Source organism: Culex quinquefasciatus, chromosome 1, assembly GCF_015732765.1.
Source record: "Culex quinquefasciatus strain JHB chromosome 1, VPISU_Cqui_1.0_pri_paternal, whole genome shotgun sequence".
Lineage (NCBI taxonomy): Eukaryota > Metazoa > Arthropoda > Insecta > Diptera > Culicidae > Culex > Culex quinquefasciatus.
Window position 1 is genome coordinate 11214015 of NC_051861.1, and position 14071 is coordinate 11228085.

Consider the following 14071-nt stretch of genomic DNA (forward strand, 5'->3'; position numbering starts at 1 on the left):
TCTTTTGTATTCTCCTTCAATTTGGCGCTTCGGCTGCAGATGCAATAGCTGGGGATCGTCGTCCAGTACGACGGCGTACAATGCCGCAGGAAGGCCCGTTAGCGGCGGCGGCAGCAACAGTAACACTAACAAAACCGAATCTACCTTGACCACTAGTAGTAGTAGTGTTGTTGGTGATGGGCAAGATGGTGGAGGTGAAATCTGCGGTGATTTCAGTTTTCTAGGTCCCCAGACGCGCCACAATCTGGGTCTGACCTTGCAGAAGCAGCAGCAACAGCAACAGGCGCAGCAGCACCACCAGCGTCTACCCAGTCGGATATCGCCGACGTACGCTCGAACTGCCAGTGTCAGCGAGCCGCGGACGCTGGTGGTGCGGCCAAAGCAGCGCTCTTGTTCCTGCAGTAGCCAGACCGACCTCAGCATCGATCAGAGCGAAAATCTGTCCACTGCAGTTGCGATGGCGACCGATGGCTTCCAACCGACGGCGGGAAGGTTAGCGGACAAAACCGACTTTTCTTTTTGTCTTCTTCTGTTTTTTTTCGCTGTAGCGTCACCGGATGTGTGTTTTTGCGGGTTTTCGATGTATTTTGGCCCTCCTCTCACTCATCCCTCGTAGAGACAGTGCTTTTTGTTGTCCTAACCCTGTACAGATCTGCCACTAGCTTAGTTGCTTTCATTAATAAGTGTGTGTGATTGCGTGCCGTCGCTTGTTCAGAACATTTCAAATTACCGTCGCCATCTTTAATCTTTTCAGCAGCTTCTGCAGCGAAAGTGCCGAAAACATCCAGGCGTACGTAAAGGAGGTAACCAAAGAGCTCGCGACGGAGATCAAGTCGGAGATTCGCGAGGTGATCTCGAAGGTGGAGGATGTGCTGGAGAGCACCGACAGTCTGGACATGAGTGGGGCTACCTTTAGCTCGCTGGGGAATGTTAGGTAATTTTTGAGGAATTTAAGTTTTTATACGTGGAAAAACAACAACCCTTCTTCCAGCTTCACCAACGACAACAAGCGGGACTCGATCTCGGCGTCGGATGTGGTCGACTACCTGAAGGAGTTTAGCAAGGGCATGTTGACGGACGTCAAGTCGGAGATCCGAGACGTGGTCAACTCGATGGACGAAATCTACTCGCCGGATGGGATGCTCGGGGCGCGCAAAAACTCTCCGCCGGACATCCTGCGGTCGAACACGGCCGGCCCAAAACTGTAATGATCTTCCCTTCGCACTTCCTCTGTGTCCCCTGTTGGATGTCTAGATTAAAGCCTAGTACGCGCAAACTAACACCCGGTTTTATTTTTGTCGCTTTCCCATGCTCCTCTTGTAATTTCCGCCAGTTTGATCAAGCACCAAAGGCATAGTGACGTTACGCCGGACAGCTATCATCGACCCAAATCGGCTGACATCGACAAGCACCGATCGGAGTCGTTCCCGAGGCCTTCGCGCACTGTGGTCGCTTCAATGGGGCCACCCTCGCAGCTCCCAATGCCCAGTCCGGCTTTCCCGTACACTGGTGCCATTGCAAAGACGCTCGACCTGCGATCTTCAATGTCTTCGCAGGACTCAGGCATCAACATGTGCTTCAGCGATCCGGACGAAAAGCTGCGCAGTGGTAAGGATAGGTAAGCTTTGCGCATTGCCTGCTAAATTTGTTTATGTTACTCAAGCTTGGCGTCCTCTCTCGTAGAAACCGTACCATTTCAGCGCAACTCGAAGAGTCGTCCAGTCGGGTAGAGATGCCTCAACGGCGCGTAGTGTCCGAATCGGGAGCGCTCCCGTCTGCTTTTGAGCCACTCCAAGATCATCCCTTGCGCTTACCAACCACCCCAGAAGTAGACATTACCGTGCCACCCTCCTCCAAACTCATCCGCCAGCCCAACGTGCTGAAGAGTTCACCCTCGCAGGATCTGTCAGAAGCGGCCGGTTCGTCACCGTCGGTGGATGGCCAAGTCGCCAAGTGGCACAACCTCCCCAAGGACATCTGGAAGCAGGCAGCCGAGGTTAATGACTAAACATGCTTGCGCCGTCGCTCACTGCACGTTACTCCGTTTTCGGGGCGCGACTAACCATTGGTTGTTTGTCAAAGGCCGCCATTTTTGTTTGTGTTGGCTGACGCCATTTTGAAACACACAAGTAACCACGCTTGCAATTATTAACATTCTGCTACAAGTCTAGAAAACATATATATTTAAAACAATAATCCTACTAAAAGTCGTTTCGAAGCAAGGCATCACTAACCCAACACACACACACACACACACTGTGAGGTAGTTCCTATTGTTCTCGCTGCGCGCGCTCATTTCGTTAGCCGCCATTTTGAGCACACCTTTCACGACCACAAACAAAATCCAAGCAGGCTTTCTACTATAATCGCTTGTTGTCTTTCTTTCTCTTTTCTTTATCCCTTTCTATCTTGAACGCGTTGTAAAGATGATGAACGTAGTGGTAGATTGGTTCAAAGTTTAAGAGGACGTTCGAGTTGAAATGTGCGGAGAAATATCCAGTCAGAAATATTTATGTTTGTACTTTATTTTTTTATCCCTCACATAAGCTGAAAGAGAGTCGTACTAGAAGTTTTTGTTAGCCGCGAGCAAAGAATGAGTAAAAGAAGCTAAAGATTGTTAGTATTTTCGTTATCACTTTTAAGTCGAGAGTTTTTAAGCGCTGAAGAGAGTCATGTTAAACAGAGTTAATCAAGAAGTTGTTGTGTAACACATTGTGATTTACTGTATAGTAGCCACACAAGTCAAGCAAACAAGAGAGAAGCAGGATAACGATGTGTAAAACAACAATAAACTACACTCATACCGATGGTGTTTGAAACTGTTTCTTTTGGTGTCTTCTTCCGTCTCTTTTTTTCTTGATGATTCATGACCACCCCCCTTATGCCTTACTTTAACCCCAAACCAACCACTAGTGATCATCTAATTAGAAACTCATCAAATTGGCAATGGCAGTGCATCCTCCTCATCCACACACCGAATCAGACTACTGGACAAAACGGTCGAACAGTTCATTGCAAGGATTGGACCGCTATGGATCGGTGATTGGACTGTAAATTTACTCGTAATACCATGCATGAAAATTCAATTGGTTAAATGGTAACACAAAATTTAATACTTTCATCAAATTCATCATCCTAGATTAAAAAAAAAACAATTTTAATTTCATTGATTTAGTTATTTATGGGACGTCTTAGAAAGCATGGCATCTTGAAAGAATTTCCTTCTCAAAACAAAGGCTCGAAAATAATTGAAATCATGAAAAAATAACTGAAATATAACCAAACCCAATAATGTTTGCTGATTAAACTTGTCATTTTAAATCCGTATTGAAAAGTTAATAGGGCGAATCCGAAGATGTAAACAAGCAGCCTATCCCTTTCTTACTCAACGTGAACTGACACTAGAGCAAGTGGGATAGACTGTTTGTTTAAATCTACAGATTCGCCCTATTAATACGGAAATGGAAGTATTAATCAACATAGTTGTCAAGAATTATTAAAGACTGAAAAAAAAAATGTGAAAACATTGCCAGTCTTATAAAAAATATTGCAAAGTTTTTTTTACTAATTATTGGAAATAAGGCCATAAAAATTAAACGTCAATGTCAAATACCAAGCATGTGAAAAATGTGTGTTTGCAATCTAATTTCTCAACACGATAGTTGTATTGCTAATTCGATTTTGGTTAACTGCAGTGGATTTTCTTGAAATATTTTGATCTATTAAAAATCCACTTTGATCATGAATTACAGCTTTCATAAAGTGTGTTTGACTGTTCCAAAGTAATAAATAGCTCAAATAAAAGTGAGCAAGCAACTCTCCATTGTTTATGCATCTGAAAAATGTTGATTTAATAGCGGAAAACTTTAAAAGTGATGAGAATTGGTCGAACGGCTTAGAGTGATTAAAATGGGTGAATCCAATTTTTAAAGTTGACTTTGACTCAAAAATAAATTGTGAGTAGTTTTTGAAACATTGCTCAGATTTTCTATGAATTGGTAAATTTTGAATGATTTAAAAGTTAAAAATCTAACAATTCTAATAAAAAAGGGGTACAGGAGTAACAGCCAACTTTCGCTGTGTCGATGATCGCTATTTTAATCATCGATGTTTTAATTTTTTGTATAGTAACAATTTGACTGCCGTTTTATTTTGAAGGAAGAATACTAAAAAATTAGAACATTCAAACTTGATTGATTGAAAACTTTACTAAAGTAAAGTTAAAGTACCGCGAAATTTTCACTAAGTTTGAAGACGATTTGATGATTTGAAAGTCCAGTGGAAATTGGAAATTTTTCGGAGTGAATAATCATTATTATTTATATTGAAGATGATCAAAACTTGGATTTATTGAACAGCAATTTAGAATTAAAGGGAAAGTACTATCTGTTATACGAACACTAAATTTTGCAAGTTTTTCCTACATTTTTCATGATCCATTAAATTTATCATGTTATTTGTCATGTATTTTGTTATCACTGATAAAATAGTTTATAAGTTAAATTTTAGCACATTTAAAATTATTTATGATTTATAATTATAAATTAAAAATCTCTCATTTGTCATGACGAAAACGTAAGTAAACATAAGTTTACAAAATAAATTTCACATCTCGTGAAAAATGATAAAACAATTATTAAAATTTATAATTCATTATAACATTATCAAACGACCAATTAAAAGGTGCTAAATTTCAACTTTTTCTAAAATTTCACTAAATCAACTATTTTTGTTCAATTTTGACCATTTCTGCCCCTCACGTTCCCACATTCCAAACCGATTCAGAGTGAGGTGGCAGCACCATTGAGTACTGAAGCGCCATCTGTCTGTCAAAGTGAACACCTGTGGAATGTGGTTACCCGAGCAGAAACTTTTAAACATTTTCAAAAAAAAAATCAAGATTTTTTCGAGCCTAATTAATATGATTTTTTGATTTTGCATGCGATTTGAAGCGGGTAATTTTTGTTTTGAAAAAAATACGGAGTTAATTCCAACTTTCTCCGCCAGGCCCTGGACGATTTCGGCATGATCAAGGAGGGTGACCGCGTGCTGGTTTGTCTGTCCGGATCGAGTTCCTCGCTCTGTTTGCTGCACCTGCTGCGCCAGTTTGTCCGCGCCCGCCACCTCACCAACGTGACGCTGGCCACCGTTAGTTTCGGCGACTGTGGCGTCGACCCGCGCGCCCTGATGCTGTACCTGCGGGAACTTCAGGTGGACTATTTCTACGAGCAGACTGGTTTGTGGCTTGGATGAAATTTCGCGAGAGGTGAAATGTTTCAAGTTTGTGTCTTCCAGAATCTACGGAAAACCTCCAAGACAAACTGGTCGCGTTCGCCACGCGCAAAGCCTTCAACGTGCTCGCGCTGGCAAACACGCTGGACAAGCTGGCCGATCGGTTCCTAACGTCGCTGCTGTACCAGGGCCAGCTGCACACGACGCAGGCCATCGCGAGCGCCAGCTCGCCGGGCGAAGGTGGCCAGGTTCGAGTGATTCGGCCCTTTTTGTACCTGCGCGAGCGCGCCCTCGAAGACTTTGCCGGCGCGGTGGCGCTGCCGTCGAGGCCGTCCCGTCTCTTCACGCGCCCTCCGGACGTGGCCAACAGTATTTTGCGCGTGCAGGAAGCGGCCAATCCGGCCGTTTACGGGAACATCCGCAGCGCGCTGAAGCCGCTGCTGGCGTTGAGGTTTGAGAATTAGTTTGAGTTAAATTTTTAGTGATACTGACATTTCTTTTTTTCAAATTTTAGGGTAGAGTCGACAAAGTCGACGTACGAGTCGATAAAGGCGGCGCTCGTGTCGCGAGATTAGCTGCGAATTGTACAATTATCTCTTGATCTGAGGTCGGAGGCCACAAAATCACAACTAATAGGTAGAATAACTAATTTTCCTGTGTATGAAATACTGAGCTTAGACGCTAAGTAGATTTCTAGTTTTGTAGATGCAATCCAAGTGATGTAAAAAAAAGAACATTGTATCCTTTAGTTGTTTTAAGAAAAGTCCACGAGCGGACAGTCGAAAGGAAGAAACAAAAAATTAAAATAAAGAGAAATTGTATTAAAGTTGAATGACAAAAAAATGTGTTTGATTTATTTGTTTTCCAAAGTCTTGAAATATTTCGTTTGACAAAAGTCAGATGAAATATTTCAAATTTCAAACGTAAGCCCGTAAATCGGCCAGCAGTTCATCGTACAGCAGTGACCTTACGTTGATGGCCCAAACAAAGTCCATGTGGTTAAAGGCCGGAAGGGGGACCAGGTAGCGCTTGCGAACGTTCGGCAGTTGTCCAGCGAGCAGGAGGACATCTTCCGGGCCGGCCAACCAGTCGTTCGTGCTGTGGTAGAGCAGGGTGGGAGCTTGGACGTTCTGCAGGTTGTAGTTGGGTGGTGTGATGGAGCCGTACCGGATCATGTTCATGGTTGGACCGTGATCAAACTGCCGGAAGATTCGCGATCGCACCGTTTGCGCGTGGCGGAAGCTCCCGCCGGGGAGTGACCGTGCATGACCGGAAGCATGGTGTAGTTGACCTCTTGCGAGTTGAAGCCAGCCATGAGGAAGGTCGTGTGGTGGTGCAATCAATCGCATTGATGCACCCCCCGTTAAATAGCACACGCATACACTCACACCCGCGAAGAGAGAAAAAACCACATGAATAAAACACACTGTTTTCTAACCTCGAACGAGACGGTTCGTTTTTATTCACGAGTCCCGAATCGGTCCCCACAATTGGTGACCCCGACGCGTAAAAGCGGAAGTTTCGACAATGCCCGACCCCGATCCTACCGTCGTCGAAAACGCAGCAGTGGCCGCCAGCGTGGCCGTAAGACTTCCGGATTTCTGGAAGAACGATCCGGGCATGTGGTTCGCACAGGCGGAGGCGCAGTTCGAGTTGGCCAACGTAGTGCGGGACCACACCAAGTTCAATCACATTGTGGCCAAGATTGACCAGACGGTGATTTGTCACGTCGCCGACATTATTACGAACCCGCCGGAAGCTAACAAATACGCAGCGGTAAAGGAGCGCCTGATTTCTCGTTTCCAAGTTTCGCCTCAGGGCAGATTGGAACGCCTTCTGAATGCCTGCGATCTGGGGGACATGCGGCCGACCCATCTGCTCGCGAAAATGATGGAACTTTCGGCAGGTCTGAAAATCTCCGACGACCTGCTCAAGATGCTGTTCCTTCAGCGACTCCCGCCGGACGTCAAGAACATTCTCACAATCAGCGACGGGACGACGGTCGGCAAGCTGGCAGAAATGGCGGACAAAATGATGGATTCCTCAACGCGTCACGTTTCCGCCGCGTCCAGCGCTCCACGACGAAGCCCGAAGACCCCGATCTGCGCTGCCAAATTGCTGCTCTCACCGAAGAAATTCGTAACCTCAAAGCTGATCGCGGCAGAAGCTTCTCCCGCAGCCGTTCAGCAGCGCGATCCAGTTCCCGGAGCACGTATGGAGACGGAGACGAAATCTGCTGGTTCCACCGGAAGTACGGCGGCCGTGCTCTGAGGTGTCGGGACCCCTGCAAGTTCCAGAATCAAAAAAACTAGTTCCGCGTTCACCACAGTCGGCGGAGGTGGACGGAAGTACTCAAAGCCGCCGAATTTTGTTGTATGATCGCACAAGCAACACACGATTCCTGATTGACACAGGCTCGGACGTCTCTGATTCCGGCCACTAACAGAGACCGGATGAAAGGAGCAGCGGCATTCGATCTACACGCGGCCAACGGCTCTCGTATCAAGGTGTACGACAAGCGCGTGCTGACTACCGATTTGGGACTGCGACGCAGGTTCAACTGGCTCTTCCTGGTCGCTGACGTTGGAATGGCTATAATCGGCGCGGATTTCCTAGCGGCCTTCGGAATCGTCGTTGACCTGAAACACCGCCGTCTGATCGACGGACTCACCAAACTGTCGTCTACCGGCGGTCTAACAACCGCAAGCGTCCACAGCGTAACGGTCGTGGCCACGGATCATCCGTTTCGAGACCTTCTCGTCGAGTTCCGTGACGTCACCCTTCCGACGACCATGAAATCTGCTGCGCAACACGACGTCACGCACCACATTCAAACGAAGGGTCCTCCGGTGTCGAGCAAATGTCGACGTTTAGCACCAGATAAGCTGGAAGCCGCTAGGAAGGAGTTTCAGGTCATGAGTGAACTCGGGATTTGTCGTCCGTCCAGCAGCAGCTGGGCGAGCCCTCCACTGCGTGCAGAAGAAGAACGGCCAATGGAGATTTGTTGGAGACTACCGCGGCCTGAACCAGGTGACCGTCCCTGATCGCTACCCTGTCCCGCATATTCACGATCTACTGAACGCATTCCAGGAAGTCGATCTTCACCACGCTCGATCTCGAAAGGGCTTATCATCAGATCCCGGTTGAGGAGGACGACATTCCAAAAACGGCGGTGATTACTCCATTTGGGCTCTTCGAGTTCACCCGAATGCAGTTCGGCTTGTGCAACGCCAGTCAGACCTTCCAAAGGTTTATGCACAAGGTCTTCGCGGACATGGAGTACGTCGTAGTCTTCGTAGATGACATCTGCATTGCTTCGGCTTCTCCCGACGAGCACTACATGCACGTGCGCAAAGTGTTCGAGCGATTGCAGATGTACGGGTTGGTCATCAACGTTCCGAAGAGCCACTTCGCGCAAAGCACCGTGGAATTCTTGGGCTACACCGTCAGCGGTGACGGTATCCTTCCACTGCCCGATCGAGTTAAAGCTGTTACCGAGTTCAAGTTGCCGTCAACCGTCAAGCAGCTTCGTCGATTTCTGGCCCTGGTTAACTGTTACAAAAGGTTCCTGCCGCACGCGACAGACACGCAGTCTCACCTGCGAGATTTGATACCGGGCAACAAGAAGAACGATTCGCGGAAGCTGGAGTGGACCGACAATGCTAGGAAGCATTCGAAAAGTGCAAACAGTCGTTGGCCACCGCGACTCTTCTGCACTATCCGGATTCGACGAAGCCTCTGAGCCTGCTGATCGATGCGTCGAATACAGCAGCTGGAGCAGTCCTACAGCAGTTCGCCGACGGCCAATGGAATCCCTTAGGTTCTACTCCGAGAAGTTCAGTCCATCCCAGCAGAGGTACTCAACGTTTGGACGGGAGCTCACGGCGATGAAAATGGCGGTGCAATATTTCCGGCACATGCTGGAGGGGAGGCGGTTCGTCATCTTCACAGACCACAAACCACTGACCACTGCTCTGACATCCAGTCCAAACAGTAGGCTCCCCCACGAAGATCGCTACTTGCGGTACATCTCGGAGTTCACCAACGACATCCGGCATATCAGCGGCCAACACAATGTCGTCGCGGACGCGTTGTCCCGGATCGAAGCCGTAGCAGCTCCATCGCCGATTGATTACGGACAGATCGTAGCAGATCAGACAAACGACAGCGAACTGCAGCGCCTACTGAGCTCGTCGACAGGACTGAAAATTGAGCTCCGTCAAACACCATTAACGCCGAAGCCACTCTACTGCGACACTTCACAAGGTAAGGTCAGGCCCTACATACCACCACAACACCGCCAACTGGTGCTCCAGCACATCCATGGCCTGGCGCATCCGGGTATACGATCGACTCGGCGGATGGTTACGGACCGCTTCGTGTGGACCCACATCAACAAGGACGTCAAACACTACGTCCAATCCTGTGTGCAGTGTCAGCGATCCAAGATCCATCGGCATACCAAGGCCCCGCTGGAAAAGTTTGCTCCCCTAACAGCCGGTTCCGCCACATCCACATCGATCTTGTTGGACCGTTGCCGCCGTGCAATGGTAATCGGTATCTGCTAACAGCTATTGATCGATATACCCGTTGGCCCGAAGTAATGCCGTTACCCGACATGACGGCGGAAACTGTGGCACGTGCGCTGTGCGAAATGTGGATTTGTCGGTTTGGAGTTCCGGAAACCATCGCTACGGACCAAGGCAGGCAGTTTGAGTCAGAACTCTTTCGGGAGCTCTCCAGGATCATCGGTTGCAAGCACATCAGGACGACAGCTTACCACCCACAGTCGAACGGCATCATCGAGCGCTTCCACCGGCATCTGAAATCGTCCATAATGGCGGTGGACTCCAAGCACTGGTGCGACAAGCTCCCGTTGATCATGCTTGGTTTGCGGGCCGCGCTCCGAGAGGACTTTGGATGCTCTGCGGCGGAGTTGGTTTACGGACAAACTCTACGATTGCCTGGCGAGTTTCTTGAGCAGCAAACCAACAACGAAGACCGGACGGAGTTCGCTAAGCAGCTCCGGAATGCGATGGGTAAGCTGAAACCGGTTGATCCAGATCACCACGCCAAGCCAGCTGTTTTCGTCAACCGCCGGCTCGAGAAGTGCTCTCACGTCTTCGTGAGAATTGATGCAGTGAAGAGACCGTTGGTGCAGCCTTACGAGGGACCGTTCAAGATGGTTGCTCGTGACAAGAAGCACATGGACGTCGAAATTAACGGGAAAACACAACGAATTTCCATCGATCGCGTCAAACCGGCCTACACCTGCGACCCAGCCATTGACGAACATCCCAGAAGCGACGGAAAAACTGTAGTTACACCATCTGGGCATAGAGTAAGATTTCTGGTGTAACTGGGGGGGACTATGTGGTGGTGCAATCAATCGCATTGATGCACCCCCCGTTAAATAGCACACGCATACACTCACACCCGCGAAGAGAGAAAAAACCACATGAATAAAACACACTGTTTTCTAACCTCGAACGAGACGGTTCGTTTTTATTCACGAGTCCCGAATCGGTCCCCACAGTCGTAATGGCACACATCTGCTGATACGGAGCTCCGTCTCGACAACGATCAATACCGCCCTGGATGTCCATCTCGGAGGTCGGTGCGAAGTAGTACGTGCCCATCATTTCCAGCATCAACTCCGTGGTGTGAAGGTAGGTCGCCAGGAAGATCACGTACGGACTACGGGTGTGGTGCATGTAGGCTGCCGGAGCTAACAAGTGGGCACTCTTGACCCGTTGATTGTAGTACGGATGCTGGGACATCATGACCCAGAACACGGTGGTTCCCTGTGAATGACCAACGTACTGGAGTGCCGATTGACCGGTTCTTGCCAAGATGAAGTCGATCATGTTGGGCACATCGATCGAGCCGACCTCGTGCCACGAAAAGTCCCAGAACTGCTGGGTTTCGTTGTTCCGGGATCGATGGCGGTTCGAGTACCGATTTCCACGGGAATTTCCCAACCAGACATCGTAACCAGCGTCGGCCAGCATGTACACCAGACTGGTCTGCGGTCCCATCAGGATGTAGTCGGCGGACGAGCTCAACATGCCATGCTGCAGCAGGACTACGGGCTTTCCGGGAGCTGGTGGAGATACCGGACTGCCCGGACACCTGTGCAGTCCCAGCAGGTAGCCATCGTCAGTCTCTAGGATATGTTCTTCGGCGGGGTAACCGTACTTTCGCAGCAAGCCTAGCTGAAGAAGAAGTTTTACAAAACAGTGCAGAAACCAACCATGCCTTGACATACCGAATCCAAGTAGGCATCTTCCGCGATATCTGGGTGAACCTGGCCATCAGTAAACCCAGCAAGTGCCACCAACGTGACCAGTAAAACCTGAACCAGTAGCTGTCCCATCCCAAATTTCACTGCCCCTTAGAATGGTTCCAGGCTGAATCCAAACCCCCCAGCACAGTTTGAAAGAGTCATAAATTTGGCAACGATAAGATTGATCATTTCGCTCTTTATTCAGTAATCAAGTCTATTTTTGCCCATTTACGTCTTTCAACAGCCGGTTACATGACCCACGAGTACATTCCGATAACTTGAAATCTCGCAAACTGTCACATTCCTCCCAGCTCCACCAACCAACTGTCAAAACCGCCAAGATATCTCAATCCCAAGGTAGTCAACCGGCACCACCTCCACCGCAAATCGACTTATGTTTCTCATTAAATCAAAACCCACCTAATCGGTCACATCTGATCACGCTCGTACTTTCCACCGGGGTAATTGCCCAGAATACTAACCGCAAACCAGTTCAACATTGCGCGCCAAAACAAAGCCCGCGCGCTCACGCTCACGGGAAATTCTCTTTGTTTTGATCTCGCGTTCACTGCACGGTGAATTATGATGCCGCCCGAGGACTGTAATTACAGGTAGCACCGCCGACTGACCAGCAGCCATGTGCAATTGCAACGGCAATAAACGCACAAATTAAGGCACCGCTTTCGGGTAATGCATGTCATTAGGGTACCAGGAAGGTGGTGGTGGCAGATCAACTCGACACGCTGTTAGATGCTAGAATTAAGAACAAATCAGTCGCGGAAGCCCCGCGGCTCGAAACCGGGCGGACAGTTGATCGATGGGCTTGGAAGTGGACGGAGTTAGGGATACAGTACAGAGAAGGAGAGTTTGAAATGGCGCGATCGTCGGTTATTGTTTTGCTGTTGATCTGTTTAGGGTCTGTTGTGGCTGGTCATGCCGTCTACAACAGTTCGGCGCCGTTCGTGGTGGAAGACGAGGACGCCCTGCTGACGGTGGTAAGTTGAGAGGTCCTTTTTTTGAAATCTTTCAGCTGATCGACCTTGACCTGTCAAGTGAAATGTTTCAATCTGTTGATTGATCTTGAGAAGGACGTTAAAGACGTCAAGGTCAATCAACTTTAGGTAGCAAATGAAATATTTCAAACCAAAACCGATCTTTCAGCCCCAGCTGATCCGCAAGTACGGTTACGAGGTCGAGGAGTACCAAGTGCCCACCGAGGATGGCTACCTGCTGGCAATGTACCGCATTCCGTCCCGCACAAACTCCGGCAAGCATCCGGTCTTTATGATGCACTCGCTGTTCTCCAGCTGCTCGGATTGGGTTCTGATCGGGCCGAAACATGGGCTCGCCTATCTGTTGGCCGATCGCGGTTACGACATCTGGATGGGAAACGCCCGCGGGAATCGATACTCCCGAAACCACGAACGCCTTGCGGTGAACTCCGCAGAGTTCTGGGACTTTACCTTCCACGAAATCGGGTTCTACGACGTTCCGGCGTTGATCGACTTTGTCCTGGATCGCACCGGGTTCTCCAAACTACACTACATCGGATTCTCGCAGGGCGCCATGACTAGCTTCATCGCATTGACCAGTCGACCCCAGTACAACGCCAAGATCGTCCAGTTGCAAGCGCTTTCCCCTGCAGTCTACATGTACCGCAGCCTGAGTAGCTTCATCCGACTCGGAGTCACCCTGCGGCAAGAGATCGAGGCAGCGTTCGACGCCGCAGGCCTCCTGGAGGTCGTCCCTCACTTCGAACAGCAGTACCACTTTTGGAAGTGGCTATGTCCGGCCCCCCAGCAAACCGCATGTCGAACGATCATCTACAACGTGGCAGGCGCGAACCCCAAACAGCTGGACGTCAAAATGCTCCAAATATTCCTCGGCCACTTCCCGGCGGGAGCTTCCGTCAAGCAGGCCCTGCACTACCTCCAGATCATCACCGATGGCATCTTCCGACAGTTTGACTACGAATACCCAACCAAAAACGCCCTGGTCTACGGTAACTCCACAGTTCCTCGTTACAACCTGTCCAGGGCAACCGCCCCCGTTAGAACTTATTACGGGTACAACGACAACGTGGTCAACTACCTGAACGTGCTGCAGCTGGAGCGGGAAATCCCGAACGTCGTGGGAAGCTACGCGGTGCCGGACAAGCGGTTCACCCACGCCGACTTCATCCTGGCCAACAACGTCAAGGAAGTGCTGTACGACGAGGTCGTTCGGAACGTGGAAAGAGCGGAGCGGGACGCTTCCTGAAGTGACTTGCGTGCAAGTTGCATTGTACATATCGGAACTTGTATAGAAGAAATTTTGTAAATATCGAATAGACATCGCTAACGAAACCAAGGAGATTGAGACGAAAATAAATAAGCAAATTTAAAAAACTCTTATGTCAACATTCAGTAAGTCGAAAGAAACCATTAAACCGACGCTGTGACGACACTTGGAATGTCAGATTTACCGACTGAATTGCCAAAGCACGCATGAAAGCAACGTAACATGAGATTCGAGTCAAAGGAGAAAAATGTGCCGATAGGACTGTGGAGTTTC

The 14071-nt window shown here is 48.8% G+C and overlaps 3 protein-coding genes across 7 annotated transcripts in view; 2 read left to right on the plus strand and 1 right to left on the minus strand.

The window, feature by feature from the left end:
• LOC6033921 overlaps positions 1-6075 on the plus strand; it is a 37543-nt gene extending 31468 nt beyond the window's left edge. The window contains exons 5-12 of one of the 5 annotated variants that reach the window (XM_038249698.1): positions 40-492; positions 755-934; positions 992-1204; positions 1334-1618; positions 1684-1996; positions 5008-5236; positions 5296-5683; positions 5747-6075. In XM_038249698.1, coding sequence (XP_038105626.1) covers positions 40-492; positions 755-934; positions 992-1204; positions 1334-1618; positions 1684-1996; positions 5008-5236; positions 5296-5683; positions 5747-5807 — 2122 coding nt within the window. In that variant the 3' untranslated portion in view covers positions 5808-6075. Of the gene's footprint in view, positions 1-39; positions 493-754; positions 935-991; positions 1205-1333; positions 1619-1683; positions 1997-2426; positions 2825-5007; positions 5237-5295; positions 5684-5746 lie in introns of those variants that run through there. The other 4 variants (XM_038249699.1, XM_038249700.1, XM_038249701.1 and 1 more) reach the window with 4 other exon arrangements.
• Positions 6074-11704, minus strand: LOC6033920 (lipase 3). The gene is given in 4 exon segments (XM_038249706.1): positions 6074-6469; positions 6472-6559; positions 10773-11447; positions 11501-11704. Coding segments are annotated over 4 exon segments (1191 nt in total). The 5' UTR covers positions 11609-11704; the 3' UTR covers positions 6074-6149.
• A 494-nt stretch (positions 11705-12198) lies between these two features.
• Positions 12199-13911, plus strand: LOC6033919 (lipase 1). The gene is made up of 2 exons (XM_038249705.1): positions 12199-12513; positions 12680-13911. Exons 1-2 carry the CDS (start codon positions 12391-12393, stop codon positions 13775-13777), a joined length of 1221 nt encoding a protein of 406 aa, XP_038105633.1. The 5' UTR covers positions 12199-12390; the 3' UTR covers positions 13778-13911.
• The last annotated feature ends 160 nt before the right edge of the window (positions 13912-14071 follow it).